This window comes from Cornus florida, unplaced genomic scaffold (assembly GCF_030987335.1).
Source record: "Cornus florida cultivar Cherokee Brave unplaced genomic scaffold, ASM3098733v1 CherokeeBrave_3.0.0_Hap2_Chr03, whole genome shotgun sequence".
Classification (NCBI taxonomy): domain Eukaryota; kingdom Viridiplantae; phylum Streptophyta; class Magnoliopsida; order Cornales; family Cornaceae; genus Cornus; species Cornus florida.
The window spans coordinates 38,765,529-38,788,319 of NW_026775573.1; the positions used below are offsets into that span (position 1 = coordinate 38,765,529).

At 35.1% G+C, this 22,791-nt stretch overlaps 1 protein-coding gene across 1 annotated transcript; it reads left to right on the plus strand.

Moving 5' to 3' along the window:
• The first annotated feature begins 1,890 nt into the window (after positions 1-1,890).
• On the plus strand, positions 1,891-22,540 carry LOC132300308 (tobamovirus multiplication protein 1-like). Its single transcript, XM_059797334.1, has 12 exons — positions 1,891-2,182; positions 12,460-12,550; positions 12,643-12,695; positions 15,963-16,055; positions 16,158-16,229; positions 16,379-16,451; positions 16,605-16,650; positions 16,749-16,812; positions 19,222-19,275; positions 19,364-19,441; positions 20,163-20,289; positions 21,836-22,540. The coding sequence occupies exons 1-11, from the start codon at positions 1,997-1,999 to the stop codon at positions 20,253-20,255; spliced, it is 903 nt and encodes a 300-aa protein (XP_059653317.1). The 5' UTR covers positions 1,891-1,996; the 3' UTR covers positions 20,256-20,289; positions 21,836-22,540.
• The last annotated feature ends 251 nt before the right edge of the window (positions 22,541-22,791 follow it).

Consider the following 22,791-nt stretch of genomic DNA (forward strand, 5'->3'; position numbering starts at 1 on the left):
TTTAAAGAAAATAAAATAATTTCTATAAAAATCTATCACAAATTACCTATTTTATTTTCAATAAAATTCTATCACAGTAGACAAAGATATATTTAAAGAGTATCTATAAAACTTTAACATAAATTACCTATTTATCTATTTATTATGAGTTTTTTTAATAAAAGAAAATTTAATTAGACAAATATTATTAATATTAAAAATTATTTATTAATTGATATAAAAAGAGGTTTTAAAAGAGTTTCTATAAATCTCTAATACAAATTATCTATTTATCTATTCATTATGATTTTTTTTTAATAAAAGTAAATCTAATTAGACAAGAATTATTAAAATAAAAAATATTTATTAATTGCAAAATTATCTAATAATATTAATCTCATTCTATATAAAGCTCTTATTTTTATAAAACTCTAAAATTTACCTAATAAAATTTAAATTAACCTATTATCCTATTTATTATTAGAATTGTAGAAATTTAGAATTACAGAGCAAAATAGAGAAGTTCTGCCAAAGAGTTTTTAGTATTTATTAAAAAGAATTTTTATCTATACTATTATTAGATGTGTAAAGAGTTTCAGTATTTATTTATTTATTTACATAAAAAAAAATCTAAACACTAAAATCAACATAATAAAGATTTTCTATAAAACTCTAACACAAATTATCTATTTATTGTGAGTTTTTTAATAAAATGAAATCTAATTAGATAAGTATTACTAATATAAAAAATTATTTATTAATTGATATAAAAAGAGGTTCAAAAGAGTTTCTATAAAAAACTGTAACACAAATTACTAATTTATCTATTTATTATGAATTTTTTAATAAAAGTAAATTTAATTAGACAAGAATTATTAAAATGAAAATATTTCTTAATTGATATAAAAGGAATTTTTAAAAGAGTTTATGTTAAACTCTAATACAAATTACCTATTTATTTATTTATTATAAGTTTTTTAATAAAAGAAATTCTAATTAGACAAGAATTAGTAATATAATTTTTTTTAATTGATATAAAAAATAAAATAATTTTTCTAAAACTCTATCACAAACTATCTTTTATTATGAGGGCTTTTTTTTTTTTTTTAATAAAAGCTAATCTAATTTGACAAGAATTATTAAAGTTTAAAAATATTGATTAATTGATATAAAAAGAGTTTTTAAAAGAGTTTCTATTAAACTCTAACACAAATTACCTATTTATTTATTTATTATAAGTTTTTTAATAAAAAAAAATCTAATTAGACTAGAAAAACTCTACTACAAATTACCTATTTTATTTTCAATAAAATTATAATACATTAGACAAAGATATATTTTAAGATTTTCTATAAAAATTCTAATAGAAATTACATATTTATCTATTTATTTTGAGTTTTTTAATAAAAGAAATTATAATTAGACAAGTATTGTTAATATAAAAAATTATTTATTAATTAATATTAAAAGAGGTTTTAAAAGAATTTCTATAAAACTCTAACACAAATTATCTATTTATTTAAATCTAATTAAACAAGAATTATTAATATAAAAAATATTTATTAATTGATATAAAAAGAATTTTTAAAAGAATTTTTATAAAATTGCAACACATAACATATTACCTATTTATTATAAGTTTTTTTTAATAAAAGAAAATATAATTAAATAATATATTTAAAAAAAATAAAATAATTTTTATAAAATTTACCACAAATTGATTATTTTGTCACATTATCTACAAAATATTAAACACGTGCATCTTTTCCTGGTATACGTATATATTTGTGTGTGTGAGTCACCCGGTCTATAAAGTTTAAACTAAAGCAACTCGGTATTCCCGTTGCGAAATCAACGAATTTATTCCACGTGGCCCCGCTTACATGCGTGTAAGCCTCATTTGTCTGCACCTGTCACGGCTCAGTCTTTCTCTCTCTAAACAGCACTCTTTGCCTCTCTCTCTCCCCCCCTTTTCATCCGCATTGCTACAACGATTTGAACTTTTCTGGGTTCATCAATGGAGTCCATTCTGGGAAGAAAGAGCTTCGTGTTTAGAGAGAGAGGGGGAGGGAGTTACAGTGGGGGAGGAGGAGAGAGAGTGGTCTCCGATTGGTGGAACCAAATCGAGGACTCCAAAGAATGGCAACAGAGCATTTTCTATGCTCTTTCTGCCGCATACGCATTGGTATCTATGGTTGCTCTGGTATGCCATTTTCTATTATCTTTGGAATATATATCAATGTCATGATTTCTTTTGTATATCCATTTAATTCTGTATACATATGGAATTAGGATGTGTGTGTGTGTGTGTGTGTGTGTGTATGAAAATATGTTAATATCCTATCCAGCCGTATTAATAGTCTGTTCGGTAAAATGGAAAATCAACTTTGGTGAGGGCATTTCGGGAAAGCCAAATATTGCCGAGAAATGCTACTAGGTATTGTATAAAGAGTTCATGTGAAGAAGGGGATGCCGTGCCAGTACTGTGCACCAAAATGGTGCAGTTTTGGTACACGGAGACCAATTCAGGTCACGTGGAGCCCCAACATTGGGTTTGCGTTGTGCTACGTACCAAAACGGTACCGTTTTGGTGCACAGGACAAGCACAGATCCCACCGCACATGAGGGATCCTCTTTCCTCACCTAAGTTATGCGCCTTTAGTGTGGAACAGTAGAAGCTTATTGTTCGATTCAATGGCTAAGGGTTCGGGTTCAAAGTGAGAGTACTACTTATTCCTGAAGTAAAACTTGTAACACAATAGTTAAGAAAAATAAAATAAAAAATAGTGTACACTATTTTATTTCTTTCCTAGTTTAGGATTATAAGGAAGGAAAATGATAATAGTAACCAATTCATCATGTTTAGCAAACACAGTGGAAAGAGAATAATGTAAAGGATTCACTTGTTACTAAAAATGATGAACTTGTTAGAAAAATAGAAATAGAGCAAGTAATCCTTAACTCTCTTAACCATTTCCTTTATTTTTCTCCAATTTCCTTGGCTTAAAATTGCAAAAGGTGGTCCTTGGGGTTCTCCAATTTCCTTGGCTTAAAATTGCAAAAGGCGGTCCTTGGGGTTCCACGGGCTAAGGAATCAATAAGCTGTCTTAATATCGAAACTCGATTTGGCAACCAGATTCACAACACATATATTCTGAATTTCTTCTTGGTTGCATCTTCATATATACAATGAATTTAGGGGGAAGTTAACATGATTTAATGAATTACACTAGCGGAGAGAATTTAGTTGTGGCACTGTTCATATTTCAATTTTTTTATTTATGATGTTTTGTATAGCCCTTTCAATATGTAAATATAGACACATAAATGTACAGAGAGAGTATTTGTTCCAATCAATCACTTGCAATGTTGTATGAGACAAGTAGCTTCACCTTGATTCAGGTTTTGCTTTGGAAGCAGTATTTCAAACCCGGAGCAGAGTAGACTCTAAGTCAGGCCGAGATCTTGGCATGAACAACAATCTGTGTTGTCTTGGCCGAGACTGCCATGAATTTCGGCCTAGGTTGAAAACCCCATTTTAAGCCCACTCCCCCTTTCTTTCCTAAATTTTAAGACCACAATAGAGAGAACCAAAACTTGAGATTTTTAGGGAGATTTATATTTTAAGTGTTTCGAACTAGAGATTAATTGGCAAGTTTTGAAATATTTAGTAAACTGCTAATATTATGTGTATAATATAAACACATTTCATATTATGCTTTTATTAATATATATTTTTTGCATAAAAAAAAGTAAGTGACATATAAAATCAGAAAAACAATAAAACTCATTGAATAATATAGAAAAATTATTTACAAAAAGAAGCAAGCACATAAGTTAGTGTATATGATTTTTGTGGTTATGACATGTTGATTTTTTGTTCTAATATGAACTTGTGGCTATAAATTTAGTGCAAAGTACAAATTATTACATTGACAAGTTTGACATTAGGGCTGCAACTCGGGTGGGCTAACCTGAGTCTAACCCGAAAATTTTCTGGGTTGGACAGTGTTATTTGGAATTCAGTCCGAGCTTGGGCTGAAAAAAAGGAATTCAAATTCATTTGTCCTAGCTCGGGTTCATGCGTCGAGCAACCCTAAGCCTAACCTAAACCTGTCCCAAAGATGTTTACCCAATGAACCCGATTAGATGTAATATATATGTGTGTATGTATATTTGTAATGCTTGCATATTGAGCTCAAAATTTTTGTCAATTGTTGTGTTGAAATATGATACTATGATCCGTCTCATATTCATTTTTTATTGTGGACATTATCCATATCGGCAACCCGAATTAACTTGACTTTATAAAATGAAATATAAGTCCCATTTGCAAACCCAAATTTTAAAATTTTAAGGAAAAAGTTGGACTTGAGTTGAGTAATTCAAGTTGAACATTTCATATGTTTGGTTCAGTTCGTGTTGTACCTCCAACCTTCCCCATTTGTAGCCGCAACTGACATGTTTACATCCCCTTAAACTTCAATTTATAGGCCATCACCCATCCTAGAGTTAAAACTTGCATATTAGTTCATTTTTATCATGCTTCTTAGCATTTGAAAAGTTTCATGACCCGGTTGATATCCTCTACATAACCCTATTACAGCCTGACACCTCGAGCGTGACTACATTGGTGGCCGCAAGCGCATTTAAAACCATGTTTGGAATGTTAAAGAATTTAAATAGTCAAGCTTTTAGAGAAGATGCTGGTTAACATGGTATCACAGCAAGCAAGGTCGTCCTCACCGTCACCCCTGATAATTAAAATTGAAACACATGTTGGACCAAAATGAAGGCCACATTGGGGTTGAAGAATTTAAATAGTGAAGTTACACAGAAGTGCAAAGAATTTTATAGAGTATAATTGTAGGACAATTATGTGGAAAGTTGTAGAGAGTAGATAGATGCCTATATATATGGTGGGGGTGTCATTTATAGAAACAAGGCTTTAAGAGTGAGAGTGAGCCTAAGTCACTTGAAAGGCAATGTAAAAAAATGATGGGAGAATTAGAAGAGTTGAAGCAGGAAGAATCTAATTTTTGGTTTCTTGCAAAACATCTTCATTTAGATAATTGGTGTAATATTTATACAAATATCCAACCATCAATTAAAATTAGGGTGAAAATTAACATCTATCCCTAGTGGAAACCTATGCCAATATAGGAATAGCATAAAACATAACCAGTGTATACTCAAAAGACTAGTATATAAATTGATATCTTATAATTTTTTAAGACAAAGCAAATGTTGTGTATTTACACGTGTTAACATTGAAAATGTTGAGATGGACAAGAGATGAAGTACAATACAAATGTTTGCAATCAAAGTATGTTTGTAGAAGTGTTAGTTAAATATATAACATTGAAAAGGTTGATATGACAAGAGGACCAATACTGTTTGCAATCAAATCAAAGTATATGTGAATGAACATATGATTAAAGGTGGTTTTGTATAAAACAAAGAGAAATGACTATATCAGGATTCAAGTTAGACAAGAGCTTGGACGAAAAAGAAAACAAAAACAAGTCACAGTAGTAGATAGACAAACCGTCCTTTGATTCAGATGAAACGGTTCTAGGATCCATGCAGCCAGCGTCAAGTAATTGGAATGTAACCTTTTCTCTCAGTTCCACAAGCAAATTATGGATGGTACAATCATAACATGAGCAGAACAAGAGACCAAATTTAATTGGAAAACCCTCTTGGAGGGAAAGGTCAAGGAGCAATGAACAAATCCTGCAAATAAGAATGAAGTAAAAACAGGCTTCTCGAGTATAAAGCTTGATGTTTCTCATAATGTAAAATAAACACACTTTTTCTACCTCAACAAATGTGTAGATATGAATCTTTCTAGGTTAAAAGGGAAAAGCTTAGGTCAGGAAGTGCAAAACAACCTTCCCTCCTTTCTTCGCCAAATCACATAAAATTTCCAAATCCCTTGATCCTATTTCAATGTTGTTGGTCCGCAATCTCTTTAAATTGTGCTGTCTTAGGGTCATCTTCAAACTCTATTGGTCACTGGTAAACAATTCTTTTTGATGGTAGAATAATTATGGCCGTTTTGCATCTTCTTCAACCCGGGAAACATTTGGTTGGAAATGCTACTCAGGAAACCCCTTTTGTCTAGGCAATGCTCTTTTTCAATAAACATGCTGGCTTAGTAACGTGGTGTGGCTTACTCTAGACGGGATTAGACCACAACCTGAGAACACAAGAGAGAGTGTGTAGAAGTCATATAAGTTATTTGATTGTAGTAGAAATATATAAAAAGAAGAGAAAGGAGAAAATTGCGTAAAGGCTTGAATGATATAAATTACTCATTCACAGCTCTAGTATTTATAGATAAAATGAGCACATGCTCATATTACAAGAAAGGAAACTAAATCAAATCAAAATCAAATCACAACTTATTCTAAAGCATATTCTATGGCATATTCTATAGCATAGTCAAATCTCTGCTATTATGGTAAGTCATACCATAAATCGTGGTATCATATATGCTATTATATGCATAGTCAAATCTCTGCTATTATGGTAAGTCATACCATAAATTGTGGTATCATATATGCTAACACTCCCCCTCAAGTTGGTGCTTGGATATCTGAAACGCCCAACTTGGACAATGCATTTCAAGCATAATTTTGCTGACGCCCTTTGTAAGAATATTTGCAAGCTGTTGAGAGCTTGTGACAAATGGAGTGCAAATTTGACCAGAGATGATCTTCTCTCGAATGAAGTGACGGTCCACCTCTATATGCTTAGTCCTGTCATGCTGAACGAGATTTGCTGCTATACTAATGGCAGACTTCTTGTCGCAGTAGAGTGAGACTGGAAACGACACTGGAAGGCACAAGTCTGTCATCAAGGTTTTCAGCTAAAGCAACTCACCTACCCCAAGAGCCATAGCCCTATACTCTACCTCTGCACTAGATCGAGAGACAACATCCTGCTTCTTACTGCGCCAAGTAACCAAGTTACCACCAATAGTGGTACAATAACCTGAAGTAGACCTCCTATCTGAAATTGATCCTGCATAATTAGCATCTGTCCAAGCCTTAACATGTAAGTGACCATGATTGGCAAACAAAATACCACGACCTAGACACCCTTTTAAGTAGCGAAGGATCCAAATAGCTGCATCAGGGTGAGGAGAGTGCATGAATTGACTCACGACACTCACGGTATAAGCAATGTTAGGTCGAGTCATGGATAAATAGACGAGCTTCCCCACAAGTCGTTGATACTGACCAATATCTGACAATTCCTCCCCCTTAGAATCAGCCAACTGATGATTCTGCTCAATCAGAGTATCAGCAGGACGAGCGCCAAGCTGACGAGAAACAGAAAGTAAGTCAAGAACATACTTGCGTTGAGAGATGAAAATGCCAGTCTTGGAGCGAGCCACCTCAATGCCCAAGAAGTACCGTAGGGGACTAAGATCCTTAATCTCAAACTGACGGCCAAGATAGCAATTAACCTCATTAATTCCGGTAGTATCATCGCCGATAAGAACAATATCATCGACATACACAATGAGAGCAACTGTCTTACCGCCTGAATGACGTAAAAACAAGGTATGATCAGCTGCACTTTGATGGAAACCAAACTTGAGCATAGCAGTGCCAAAGCGATCAGACCAAGCTCGAGGAGACTGCTTGAGGCCATACAGAGAACGACGAAGACGACATACCATACCAGAATGAGCAGGAGAACGAAAGCCCAGAGGAGGAACCATGTACACCTCCTCCTACAAATCACCATTGAGAAAGGCATTCTTGACATCTAACTGAAATAGAGGCCAAGATCGAATTGCAGCAATCGAAAATAATACACGGATGGTATTCATCTTGGTAACAGGGGCAAAAGTCTCCTGATAATCTATGCCATAAGTTTGAGCATAACCCTTGGCAACCAATCGGGCCTTGTAACGAGCAACTGACCCATCTGGATTATGCTTAACTGTAAATATCCAATGACAACCCACAACCTTTCGTCCAATAGGAAGCGGAACCATGTCCCAAGTCTGATTTTTCTCAAGTGCTTGTAGTTCTTCTGTCATAGCATCATGCTATTGAGGCTTGTGCATCTGCAACACTAGAAGGAACAGGAACCGAGGCAACAGAAACAAGAAAACTCAGATAGGAGGGTGAGAGAGTATAATCAGAAACAAAATTAGAAATAGGGTAAGTACAAGAACGTTTACCCTTTCGAAGAGCAATGGGGCGATCATCAAGCGAAACAATAGCTTGAGAAGGCGGAGCTGGTGCCGAAGGAACAGGGTAGTCGATCGTGGGAGTAGAAGCTTGTACATGTTGTCTTCGACTATAAACCTGTGAAAAAGGAACAATTCCCCCTGCTGGACGGGTATCACGAGGAGGAATCATAGAAGAAGAAACAGGTAATGGTAGAGGAGTTGAAGATGGAAGAAGGTGATCATCTATTATATTTAATGGGCACCATTCACTCTGAGAATCAACTGAACCACTATAGTATGGTGTATGCTCAAAGAAAGAAACATCCATGGATATAAAACGCCGACGACTGGGAGGATGGTAACACCTATAACCTTTTTGAAAGTGAGAATAGCCCAAAAACACACACTTCAAAGCCTTGGGGTCAACCTTTGTACGAGTTTGCCCCAACTGCTGAACAAAGCACACACACTCGAAGACTCGTAGAGGAATCAAAAAAAGAGATGAATTGGGATGTTAGATTGAGAGTGGGGTTGCAAAGTTAAGAATCCTAGAAGGAGTCCTATTAATGATGTAAACAGCGGTAAGAAGCAGATTGCTCTGGCTAAGTCAAGGATGTGGCGATTCTTTCTCTAAGAACGACCATTTTGTTGAGGAGTTTTAACATTAGCCATATGATGCTCAATCCTAAATTCTGTACATAACCGTTGTACCTCCCCATAAGTGTACTCTGTACCCTGGTCAGATCGGAATTTTTTAATGGTACGACCATATTGAGTCTGAACCATTGTCATAAAATTTTTAAAAATGGTGTATACCTCATTTTTGGTTTTCATAAGATAAACCCAAGTAACACGACTATGATCATCAATGAACAACACGAAATATCGAAATCTAAGACTAGAAGTAACTGGGCAAGGACCCCACACATCTAAATGAACAAGATCAAAAGGTGTTAAAGCAGATTTATTACTACTAGCAGGATAATTGGAACAAACATGTTTAGCCATATGATATGTTTCACAGGATAAATCTGACACTGCTACGTTACAAAATAAGGAAGGAAATAAATGTTTCAAATAACCAAAAGAAATATGTCCTAAACGCATGTGCCAACGCATAAGCTGGGCTTTATTAGATGAAACAATATTAGAAAATGAAGCTGAATGTGCTTGAGGTGACAAAGGAGCATCCAACAGGTATAAACCGTCCATTTCACGCCCATTGCCAATCGTCCGTTTCGACACCAGATCCTGAAAAATACAATGAGAGGGAAAAAATGTTACATTACAATTTAATTGTTTGGTAACGCTACTAAAAAAAATAATATTTATAGTCAACTTTGGAATATGAAGTGTATTTGACAAAGTTAATGAAGGAGTAACTGATATGTGACCCTTCCCAGCAATGGAAGATGGAGAGCTATCCGCAAGGCGGACCTTGCGTTGGCCAGAGCAGATACTATAAGATTGGAAGAGTGAGGACATACCAGTCATATTATCTGAAGCACCAGAATCAATGATCCATGGTGTTGAAGATGTAGATACGCTATGTGCAGACGCAATAGTACTTGAGTGGGCATAAGTGGAGGTTGGCTGCGATGATGCCTTCATTTGGTTGAAGAATAGCTTGAACTTGTCCAAATCAGCTTGAGTCAAGGTAACTGTGGCAGAAGATGTAGAGGCAGGGTTGTCAGGAGTTGACAACGAGACTAGTTGTGTAACAGAATGTGTAGAGGATCGAGGCTGTTGTTTCTGTTGAGGTGGACATCCATGTAGAGCATAACAACGAGATTTGACGTGACCAATTTTTCCGCAATGGTCACACCGTCCACGTTGTCGTCCCAGATGAGGACTAGTGGTAATGCTTTGAACTGACTGGGATGGTGAAGTTCCTGAAAGGTTGGCAACCCGAACTTGCATAGCAGAACGATCAATAGAAGCAACACCTAATGGATGAGTCCGGCGGCTCTCATCTGACAACACATAGAAGTATGCATCCTCAAGAGTAGGGAATGAAGATAAGCCCAATAAATGAACACGAGCATACTCAAACTCGTCGTTCAACCCGGCAAGAAACTGAAACACTCGATTCCTCTCCATAATTCTTGCATATAAAACTGCATCATCTGAATCCTTCAAGAGTGGAAGGAATCATAATATGACATCTCCTCCCAAATAGCACGGAGCTTGGCGATGTAACCTGAAACTGTCAAGTCACCCTGAGAAATCCTGGTGATATCTCGCCCCAGCTGGAAAATTCGTGCCTTATTCTGTCTCTGAGAATAAGTGCGTTGAATTGAATCCCAAATCTGCTTAGCAGTCTTCATAAACATATAGCCAACAACTATGTTTGGTTGCATCGAATTGACTAACCAAGACATAACCATATCGTTATCTGCAAACCCCTTCTCTAACTCAGCTGGCTCTTTCTCAGAACTAGTAATATAACCAATCTTGCCTTTGCCACCAATGAACATCTTGGCAGACTGTGCCCAAATCAAATAGTTGGAACCATCCAACTTCACTATGGTGATTTGAAGTCCTGGATTTTCTGATGAGTTGGTGGGAAAAATGACACCACCACCCACAGAACGTGAGCTAAGAGAATTAACAGTCGAGGACCCTGAATCTGCCATAATCTGTCATACGATAATAAAAAACTCCATAAACACCACAAATTCTGTTAATAAATCAAAGGGTCTCCTCAGACCATAAACAATAACAATGTCTCCTCAGACTATTCCCGAAAAATCCAAATACATATCTTTTTTAAGGAGCGCTGCCGGCTTACATATAGTCAGACAGCCTCCTTCTTAATATCCGGAACCTCTTTGTGGACTATTTTTTTATTTATACCCAAGTCCTTCTAGGTGTTGGAAACCAATTATCCCAATTTATCCAACCCTAGAAAAATGAAAAAGAAATTGTAAAACTTAAAAATACCTGTTTTCGATCACAAAACAGTAACACAGAAAAACATGTGTAGGCAACATCACACGATGTCACAAACAACCTAAGGTAGTAGTCGCATAAGTAGCAAGGCTGCTGAAAGGTGTGGAAAGGTGTTGGCTCTGATACCAAGTAGAAATTTATAAAAAGAAGAGAAAGGAGAAAATTGCGTAAAGGTTTGAATGATATAAATTACTCATTCACAGCTCTAGTATTTATAGATAAAATGAGCACATGCTCATATTACAAGACAGGAAACTAAATCAAATCAAAATCAAATCACAACTTCTTCTAAAGCATATTCTATGGCACATTCTATAGCATAGTCAAATCTCTGCTATTATGGTAAGTCATACCATAAATCGTGATATCATATATGCTATTATATGCATAGTCAAATCTCTGCTATTATGGTAAGTCATACCATAAATCGTGGTATCATATATGCTAACAATTGTATAAGTGGTCAATCTGGTAGAAGAAGACCCACTTTCCTACTTATTGTCATTGAAGACAAATGCAGCTAACAGTTCTTTCCCATCCAGGGCGATATGCTTCGCAATATGGATTTTTTTTTTTAAAACTCTGCGTCTCGACCATGAGTTTCTAAATTTTTGTTCTATTCAGGCTAAAAACCTTATGGAACTTTGGCACTCCAAAATTTTAAGCTGCCATTTTCAATTTGTTCCTCTATTGAATTTCAATTGAAGCCAAAGCTGGTATCTTGCCTGACTTTGCATGATCTCATGGAGATTTAAAACCACCAGATTTAAGTTTGGGGAAAAACTTCTTGCTAAGATTACATATAGATTCTGAGGGTGCATCTTGTTTATGCATTTTCCATGGTAGACTTATCCATATGTTTGTGTCTCAAGCATCTCAGCCACATTTGCATCAGTGTGCTCACATAGGTTCAGACTGATGGAAGAGGAACATGTCCTTCAAAATGCATATGTCAGATACAACACATCAATACCATTTATAAGTGTCCTTACGTAGGTTGATTCAGTGTGAAGAGTCATGATTGTTCACATTCATTTCCTTTTCATTTTTTTGTGTACTTAGGAAGTCTTGTTTTATCAAAAACTTTGATGGACTAGAATATAGAAAATACTTGGTTTTTAGGTATCCTAGCAGTATTTTTTGCTGGATCGGTCATTTTTACCAATAATTGTGGGTAGTAATATGAAGGAAACATGTAACTTTATCATTGTTGCACTGATGGGGCTCCTTATATTTTTTTTCCTTTAGTTTATAATTGTCACTATTCACTGCATGCAAAGAATATGTATGGCTACACTTATTTCTAAAATGGCATAGTTGTTTCCAATTTCCAGGTACAACTTGTTCGCATTCAATTGAGAGTACCAGAATATGGTTGGACAACGCAAAAGGTTTTCCACTTGATGAATTTTGTTGTCAATGGATGTAAGGGGTTGCATTTTAATTTGTTACACTTCTCATATCAAATCTTGGTCAAATTTATCTGATGCTGCTAAAACCGAATTGCATTTTGATAGTGAGGGCTATCCTCTTTGGAAGCTACAGGAGCATCTTTCATCTCCAATCAAAAGTAATTTTCTTCTCCTGGATTATAGTTCCATTTTCAGCTCTGTTAGATACCCTGATTAAGAGAGTGTTTGATGCATAAATAGGTTATTGATTTCTAGAACTTGTAATGTGGTAATGGAATTAGGTTCACATGAAACTTTTGAATATATAACTAGGTTTTGTACTGCTGAATCAGGCGGGTGATTCAAGACTAAATACAACTTGATTGTTCTTGCTTGCTGCTAAAATATATTGCTACGCCTTCCTCTAATACCTTAAATTGTGATACAGTCAAAACAAGGTATTATAGAAAGAAAAAAAAAAGAATAGATATCTTGAGACAGGTAAACTTGTCAATATATTCTCTATCCTCTTTTTTTCCCATTTTATGGAATTGGTCTATGTTCGTTATAGGATAACAAGATGTTTAGAAATCTTTTAGTTTTTCAAGCTATTCGCTCTTTTGATTTTGGAAACTATTAGAGGATCAAGAAGTTGTCTTGGTATCCATCAAGAAGTTCCTTACAGCAAAAACAATTTATTGCAATAGGCCTGTGTTGTGTACACTTGAAATTTTAATATGAGAAAAGTTTTAGGTTTAGAAGTAGGAGTGTAAATTTTTACTTTCAGGATTATTTTTTTTTTGTTCAGGCTCTATTTTCTCTAAATAGTTTGTAATGGTAGTCCAATATGTAAAGTTTCATGGCTGTTAAGAGTCTTATTTTGAAAGTAATTGTTCAAAATGATCCTATTACTAAACAACAATAACTTCAAAGGCAAAAGTTAATTAGCTGACGCAGAGTATTCAATCATTTGATCGAGAATTAAGGAAAACCAGATAGAGAAAATACAGGATCTGGATCTGTCGGGTTAGGTTTCATTTACATGTTCAGAGTTAGAAAATAAGCCCATCTAAATGCTCAACAAAAGGCTTTAAGGTGAGAACTCAGAATGAATAACGTTATTGAAGAACTACTTACCAAAAAATGTACCAAGAAACTGCATTATCAATTATATCAAATTTAGTATCTGAGCGAGTTTTGATTGTCGGATAAGGGCTTGTTTTGATCTTTGGAAAAAGGCTAAATTTGTCATTGTAATCATTTGAGGATTATGGACATTTTGTTGAGGAATTCAAGAATCTGAAGCTGAAAATACTGTTGATTGGAAACCTTCCACCATTTCTTTTTGAATAGTTGATAAGGGCTGGTTGATCAAATTACTATCGTGGATAGTGGATATATAATTGGTGTAATGATGGAGGCAGATTGATAGTTTCCTGTACTATGACAGAATCAAAGCCCTCTCTTGTTGGTTAACTATCAATCAAAAGACAAATGTGATGATCAATCTGGCAGGATTTCAACAATTAATACTGAAGAGTCACTTGAAGAAGTTTACAAGTGCATTTGAATTGAAGGAATCGGAAGGAAAGGAAAACGAGGAACAACTTAAATCTTGTTTGATTAAAAATGAGGAAGGAAAAGGAAGGGAAGGGGGTAAAAGGAAGGATACCTTAAACAGTGTTTTCTCTGATCTTCAAAATTATGAGAAATTGGACAGAATCAATGGGAGAGTTAGTGATTACAAGTTCTGACTCTGTACTTACAAGTAGTAAATTTCGATTTTGCTCTTACCATTCACAAAATAAAACCGTGCTTTGCTTCTTTTTTCCCCAATCTTTTCCAATCATGATGATTATTCATTCTTCTTTCTGTCTCCTTAGTTATCTGAACATCAGAATAGATTAATGATATTCTCTCTTTTGCTTTCTTTCCTAGAGATAACAAGTTTCTTTTCCTTCCTAGTTATTCAAAAACATTGTAAGGCTTTTGAACTCCCCAAATATCTCTTCTGGGAAATGGATCCTCTCCACTGGCCTCTGCTTTCAACTAGTGCGTCCAGCAGATAGTGACCTTGAACTGGAGAGGATTTGTATTCACAGATAACAATTAATCTTCATATTTTATTGATGACATGGCACAATGCTTTGGATCACCAACGAAAAACAGAGAACAGAGTAGAGAGGTCCTAGTCCCTCTTTTAGTGGGCTAAGGGAATGCAACACGAATTAGTATTGAAGAGCCACTCTGACTCTCACTCTCACACACAAACACACACATTTTTTATTTGTTCCTTAGTTCTTTTCACTTGTTATCAAGAGGCTAGGAAGTCCCCCAGCACCCTCCCTCTTTGAATTGAGTCCCCCAAGCACCCTCCCTCTTGGAAGAATTATTTTTCTCCATTCTCTATCTATTTCTCTTGCTCCATTCCGTGTTATTCACTTTCAACCTTTTCAATTCTCAGGAGCCCTAGCATGGGTCACAAACAATCATTATTAAAATCCCAGCACTTGAATTATGAAAAAAAAAAAAAAAATCCTATCACTTCTCTGATTGTATATAAGTTGTCCACGTAGGTAACTGTTCATTCGAGGGAAGTGAGGGGGAGTGTTAGAATATATTGTTACACTGTCTCTAATAGCTTAAGCAGTTACAAGAGTGAGTTGATAACACTCACAAACAATGTGATGGGAGAATTTCTCATTTGATTAAGAGAAAAGACTGTGCGAGCAGACAGAAGGTAGCTCAGAAGAAGGTGATATGACTACTGCAGTATAAGAAAATATTGGCATATTATAGCTGCAAGAAAATATATTTTGATATTCAGCTGTTTTCTCTTTGTCAAGCCAAAAAGGAATAAACCCGTATGCATGTACTGTTATTATGTAATGTATTTTCTTACTACCCTTTCAAACTTGGGTGAGAAACCTATATGAAGGGAGCTGTGACAAATTATTTATGTATGCAGCAGCATAAGGTATATTCATATTTTCTGCTAGTTTCTAGATCGATTGTGTATCTTGCCGCCCCTAAAAAATCAGCTTCAAGAATTTAGATTCTTATTGAAAAAATGGTTGAGAGAGCAGTAGCGATAACTTCTATTTGCATGCAAGCCAAAATTTTAATGAAAAACTTGTAGGTTAATTATTTCTTTTACAAATTTGGGATTTTTTTTTTTCGTTTCATTTATTTTGCTTTGATAGTATCACTATGTTCATTGGAAAAGCAAATATTCGTTTATAAGTTTCTGTGTTTTGTGTCATGAGTTCTGCTATAATGAGTTGTGCTGTAATTGTGGCTCTTGTCATGAGTTCGGGTTTTCCTTTCTTCTTTGTGCATTTTATTATCAAAACTAGAAGCAGATCTTCATTTTTAAGTTTCTGTGTCTGGTGTTTAACCCCCTATTTTTGTTAACTGTGGTGTTTAACATTGTTATTATGGTACAGACACTTGAAATGATACTTCTGGATCTTCCTGGTCTTCTATTCTTTTCAACGTATACACTACTTGTTTTGTTTTGGGCTGAGATATACTATCAGGTACTTCTACCTTATTCTTACAATTTTTTTTTTAACTTACAATACGAGTAATTACCATCTTAAAGTGAAAATTAATAAGTTTCCTTTTATATTTTTCTTCAGGCAAGGAGCCTTCCCATTGACAAACTTAGACCTGCATACTTTGGTGTCAATGTACTCGTGTACTTCATACAGGTATGGAAAACAATCCAAGTCCTTGTCAGTTTTCTCTTGCCATTAGGGTGGGGGAAAGAAAGAAAGAAAGAAAGAAAAAACACTATCTTATTATGTTAGTTACTTTTTAACCATGTAGCAATTGTTTTAAAACTTTTTTATGTTGGTAGGTGTGTATCTGGATTTATGTAAGACTCAGCCAAAGTCCTGCCGCAGTTGAAATTTCTAAACTTTTCTTCTCAGGTTAACATTATTAGAATTTTAATTTGTTTTAGTCTATAAATATCATGACTTTGAATGATGCTTGAATGAAACAAAAAATAAATGATTTGCTGGGAAATATAATTGTTTTCAGGGAGTTGTGGTAATAACAGAACTAATTTTTCTTTTCTGCAGTTATTTCATTCTGTGCTGCTCTTGGATTCTTGATATATGGTGGAAGGTAATGGCTTTGCTCCACCCAAGACACAATTTAACATCTCTTTCTTATGCTACAAAATGTGTTCACTTTTTGTGGCATGGTGTTGCTTTTGCCTTTAGGTTATTTATCATGCTACGACATTTCCCTATTGAATCTAGAGGTCGACAAAAGAAGCTGCATGAGGTTTGTTCCTCGGTTGCCTGTTTGAGATTATGATGTATCTAGGGACGCTATATACCAGTTCTCTAACAAATCTGAAGAACAAAACCTGGCACTCAATGCCACAAACTTGAATATAACTCAAGTTATTTGGGAATATCTATTTTACTGTTTTCTGCAGATTTTCGAAAGAACATCTCTTCACTATATTGGCTTCATTGTTGCTTTTGTATATAAAATTTTATAATTGTAGCTCGGTTACAGATTGGTGAAGACACTCAATTCAAATGTTGTTTTATGCATCTCTCTGTCTCTAGGTCCTAAAATGTTGTTCTGTATTTTTCCAACTGTTTTTCGGATTGTAGTATACACAAGAAAATAGTTTCAAAACATCAACTTGTAGGAGTAATTCATATCGAATATTTTCCTGTAAATCCCTCTGAAATAGTTACATTTTGATGTTTGTTCATGTTTTTTTTCCACTAGTCCAAACTAATGACCCCCTTTTTTCTCTGGTTATAAATGAAAAAATTTAGAGAGATGAGTGGGCCAAAGGAATATAGTGGGCAAGTGTAAGAGAGAGAATAAATCTTATTCTCACTTTCCGTTCATTCCAATGTTTAACCCTGCACACATTTATACACAGTTATCACTGCCTTGCATTTACCATCTTATGATTTCGGTGCTGCAACACTTACTGCTTCACATACTATACACTTCACATTTCATTTCCCTTTTGCAGTGCATTAAATAGGGTGGACCTCACTTTTTCAATGCTCCCACTAGGTTATTCCTAGCAAGTTTTTAACGAGTCATACTCTTGAAGTAGTGTCCTTCGCTAGGTTTTTGTCCCACTGTAAATTTCCTAGCAAGGTTTTTATGAGGCATACTCTTAATGTAGTGGGGGAATGTTGTAAAAGTGGGGTCCACCCCATTTAATGCACTACAAAAGTGAATGAGAATGGCGGGCTAGTGTGTGTCTTGTATGAGGTGAAGGCAATGAGGCAGTGAAAATTTTGTGTGTGTGTGTGTGTGTGTGTGATAGTGTGTTATGTGATTGGTATCTCTTGAAAGAAAGTGAATAAAGAGTTTTACTCTATTCCTCCTTTACACATATATCTCTCTTGCTTGCTATTTTTATCTTTTGTGATTAGGTCTTTCTTGTGGCTCTCTCTTCCTATACATTTTTGTTGAATTTATGACATTTCTTTATTTTTCTATTTATTTAATTTTAATTTTCTATTTATTTTTTGGGCAGGGGGATGGATGAGAATTCATAATAACTTAACTCCGTAAATAATCATCTGGGTTCGCATATTAGCTTTAGACTACATGTTATGTTCAATTTGACTAATATTGAGATAGACCATTTAGTGATTCAAATTTGACATATAAGTAAGGGACTACAGAGGTGGGCTACAAAATTCTGCCTCCCAAAATGAACATATCTAATAACACAAACTCATAAAGAGGAGGCAAGAGACTAGTGATCGTATATGGTTTCTCAAGCTACCCTCAGTTATGTGATGGGTGTCCATCAATTCCATAATTCCATACCCATACCTTTATCCCATAACCGGATGGTTCTTGTTCTTGTCTCCTTATTATCGATGTGGCCATTGGTTGCCCACTCTTTTGCACTTGCCTACACACGTACCCTGATTATTTTAGACCGTTATCTAACTGAAATGGCTGTCTACTTCGACCCATTACCTGACTTTGTCTCTGAAAAAACAAAAAGAATAAAATTGTATAGGCTTTCCCAAAGCATCCCAATTTAGAAGATGCTTCCTATAAAATGCAAAATCATGCATGGAAAGGAACACTACTCCGACACATTGAAGATTAAGAATGGAACCAACTGAGACTTAGTGGGGCACATAGAGTTTTAAAAATCTATTCATCTTCATCAGAATTAGAGTTTTTGAGCGTCGAACACAAAATGTATTAAAATTCTTAAACTCGTCTCAGTTTATAATCATTTATTTCTAAGTAACACAAATTAAAATTATTTCTCATAGATGCAGGTGAAGTAGTTGCATTAAGTTGTGGATTTACGTATGTGGTTTTACGATTGTCCTTTTGGTGAATCACGCCCCATTAGATTAAGTTTCTGATTCCATTATTGTTGAATATCAGTACTGGAAAAACAAATGCAAAAAAGAAAATGAAAAATAAAATCATGTCATGGGAGAATCTGAACCACGGTTTTAGATGTTGAATTGTTGGTATTTCTAAAAATGCGATAACAGCGTACAGTAAAAGAACAGAAAGCTACCACATCATGTTGGAAACAATTATCAAAACGAAAAGGGCAAAAAGAGAAGGAAAAAAAAAAGGATTATAAGTAGAATATGCACTGTGGTTTTCTAACTGTATATTTTGTTTCTGTATTGCTTAAAACTTTTAATGTTTAGTTTGTTTCCCCGTCAGGTTGGCTCTGTAACAGGAGTTTGCTGCACTTGTTTCTTGATAAGATGCTTTATGGTGAGTTTTTGTGTTCTGTAGCATGTGCTCCATGTAAATCAAAGCTCTGTATGTGTGACTGAAACAACTCTATTGGTTCCTGTTGTAGGTCGCTCTCTCTGCCTTTAATGAGAATGCCAATGTTGATGTCCTGGACCATCCCATCCTAGATTTTGTCTATTACCTGGTATGTTTGGCTCTCTACAGTGTTATCTTATGTATGTAATGTGTGGACGGAATATTGTGTTATGGTTGGCCTCTATCCCTTTACTATGCTAATGGCTGAGATGGTGGGTATGACCTAACCAAGTAGCTATACCCACGAAGTTCTCGCAATCTCATTACATGGAATATTTTCACTGTGATCTAAGAATATGATCTCGGGACTTTTTTCAAATACTAAAAAGTTTTGAACACCCTAAAGAACAAAATAGATGACCGGATTGTTATGACGTGTGAGCATAAAGCGTTGCCGAAAGACGAATTGATGGAACTCATATTGTGAGATGGTGAGCAATCCTACATCATCATTGGGATTCCTTGTGCATGCATAACCAGGGGGCATGGTATCCCCCGCTTCATTGCAAATTTGGAACACAATGATCCACATTATTTAGGCTTGTACTTGTTTACTATAACAGAAAACGTTTGCCTGAGAGTATAATCTTAAACCATTGATAGTCGCGCCAGCACCTATGGCTGCATGTGTCTCCTTATGGTGGAAGAATTGGAGGAAATATCACACCCAAATATGCAAACACTACATTCGATATACATTTAAAACCCCTGCTATTACCTACCCAGGAAAAAATAATGAGCTAAATTAACTAAAAGTAAACTGAGGAGAGCTATTTCTTGGCCTTTCAGGAGCTGTTTATTTTTTTTTATCTTGTGTTCTCTTTGTTCAGATAGTGGAGGTTTTTCCGTCTGCGTTGGTGCTCTTCATCCTCCGAAAGCTGCCACCAAGACGTGTGTCCGATCACTATCATCCCATTAGGTGATTCTGGCTGTTCCCTTTTATCGGCAATATTTTAGGTAAATGCCTTTGAAATCCTGGATCTGCTTAAGCTGTAGTTTACTTGTGTATTGTCATGATCAGAACTATGATGTCTCTATTCTCTCTCTATGTATGTGCTTGTGTGTGTATATAATATATATTCCTTTTGTTGGTTCATGTGTATTTTTCATATTGACTATGGAATGAAAATGCTCTCTACAAATCTGTTGAGACAAAATCTAGTACTTGATTTTTGCTACAAACACGATCATCATCATCCTTGCCTTTTTCCCAAATTAATGGGGTCGGCCACATGGATTCTCTCTCTCCATTCTATTTTATTATATACCATGTCTTCTCTAATTTATTGGTTTTAAAGTCATTTTTAATTATTTCATTCCTTGTTCAGATTAATCCTTTTCACATAATTTTTTTTTTTCTCAATCATGATTTTCATTGCATGTCCAGCTGCCACTGCTTGTGATTATACTATAAAACCTGTCTATAAATGTTATCACACATTTCCTAAAAGAAAAGAAAAGAAAGCAAGAACAGCCACGTCAATGACCACAAAACATCGATCTCGTGATGATACATTGATAGCTAGCACAATCAAGAGTAGGTCTAAGATATGAGTTTCAAGTTGAACAGTTTATTTTATTTTTCATATTTGGTTAGAAAGCTGGATATATGTTCAGTGTGGATATATTGGTTATAAAGTTTGTCATGTTCTTTGGATTTAAGATTTGTTCACAAGATGATAGCTTAGCATTTCAAAGAAGGGGGAAAAAAGGGAAATAAAGTGTGAAAAGAAAAAGGAAATGGATAAGAAAAAACACAGTACCAAGTGCCTTATAGCCCAGTGGTACTTCCTCACCTTCAAAAGTAGAAGATCGAGGGTCTTCATAGGGGCAAAAGTGGGTGTATTTCTTGCCAATATATATATATATATATTTATATATTTTTATTTTAAAAAAAGGGTATAGATAGGTATCTAAGTGAAAATACATGCTATGTGAAAGGACTCACCTTGTGCAAGAGACACATATGACCGATATTTTCTCTGCACAAGTGATTGTGTAACAAAAGATCATGTCACAACAATATATATAGATCCCGTTCTACATGTTCAGTGATGAACTTAATTCATCATAGCTAGAGTTGTATGGAGATTAATATGTGAAGTGGGCCTTGGCGTAATGGTAAAGTTGTTCCATTGTGACCTGTAGGTCACGGGGTTGAAACCGGAAACAATTTCTCCTCGTGCAAAGGTTGGTAAGGCTGCTTAAATCTGGCCCTCCCCAGACCCCGCAATGGCGGGAGCTTCATGTACTAGACTAGCCTCTCGCTTCGTGCACTAGAGTAGCCCTTTAGCACCAATGCACAAAGAGTGCTTTTAACGCATCAGGTCTTTTCTCCAGCATCGAATTGATTCATCACTTATCATAATCTAGTTTTGTTTGATAGACATGAAAATGTATATATCATATTGATGCAGTTAACTGGAGATGTGCTTAATTGAATTACATTTCAACTGCCATGACATAAGAATCCTCACTCTCTCTGTTTCCAATGTTTTTGCAGTGTGGTTTCTAAAGGGTACCATCAAATTTGAGAATCCGGTATCAGCAACCGTCTTATCGAGGTGACTTCCAGGCTGAATTAGGGTGCTCAAAGAATGTATTTACATGTAAAAAAACAGTGTGTCTTGTTAGGTATGCTTCAAAATTTCCAAGGAATGAGAAAAGTTTTGTCACTGATTAGTTTCATAAAGAGAAGGGTCTATGGAGAAACATGTGGTTGAGCTTGAGCCCAGGAAAAAACCCATTAAGTGGAACTCTATTAATGGATGGGGCCTAGCAATGCAACCGCATGAATTTACTTGATACAACTGATTTTTGACTCTTGGTTGCTTACCACGGAAAATTATACACTACCCAAGCGGGTAGCAGTTGTTAAATACCCCTAACCAATCACAATCTTCCATTTACCTTAATAATAGGAAATGGAATGTTGTGATTGGCTGGGGGCATTTCGTAGCCGTTACTCCCGGGTACCAAATAGCTTCTCGCTTACTGCTAGTATTTGATAACATTTATGCTTCTTTTGGTAGGATGGAAAAAAAATGAATGAAAGGGAAAAAAGAAGATATGAATGAAATATTCTTAGGGAAGATATTATGTCATTCTTTCGTTTTGTTTGGTTAGATAGAAGAGAAGAGAATAATATTATACTTTATTTTGTTTGTTAAGATAGAAGAAAAGAGAAATTGATGATTATAAGGAAAGTTTTGTAATTCAAAAACATTTATAATAGCCTCATATTTCTTCCTTCGTGTCTTCCGTCCATATTTGTGAAGGATCAAAATTTGTGAATGAAGAAGCCATCCATCTTGTTTTCTCTTCTCTCTACCAAACGAATGAATTTTTTTTATTTATTTTTTTATTATTTATTTTTTATCTTCCCTTTATCCCTCTTCCTTCCTTCTTACCAAACGGAGCATTAGGTTGCGCTCCAACAAAGTATTCAAAGCGCTCCAC

Bases quoted from the DNA above. Each gene is read 5' to 3' on its own strand.
- LOC132300308 (XM_059797334.1), top strand. From the start codon at position 1,997: ATGGAGTCCATTCTGGGAAGAAAGAGCTTCGTGTTTAGAGAGAGAGGG. The intron at 16,452-16,604 runs GTTAACATTATT...TCTTTTCTGCAG, and splicing joins TTCTAAACTTTTCTTCTCAG to TTATTTCATTCTGTGCTGCT. The intron at 16,651-16,748 runs GTAATGGCTTTG...TTTTGCCTTTAG, and splicing joins TTCTTGATATATGGTGGAAG to GTTATTTATCATGCTACGAC.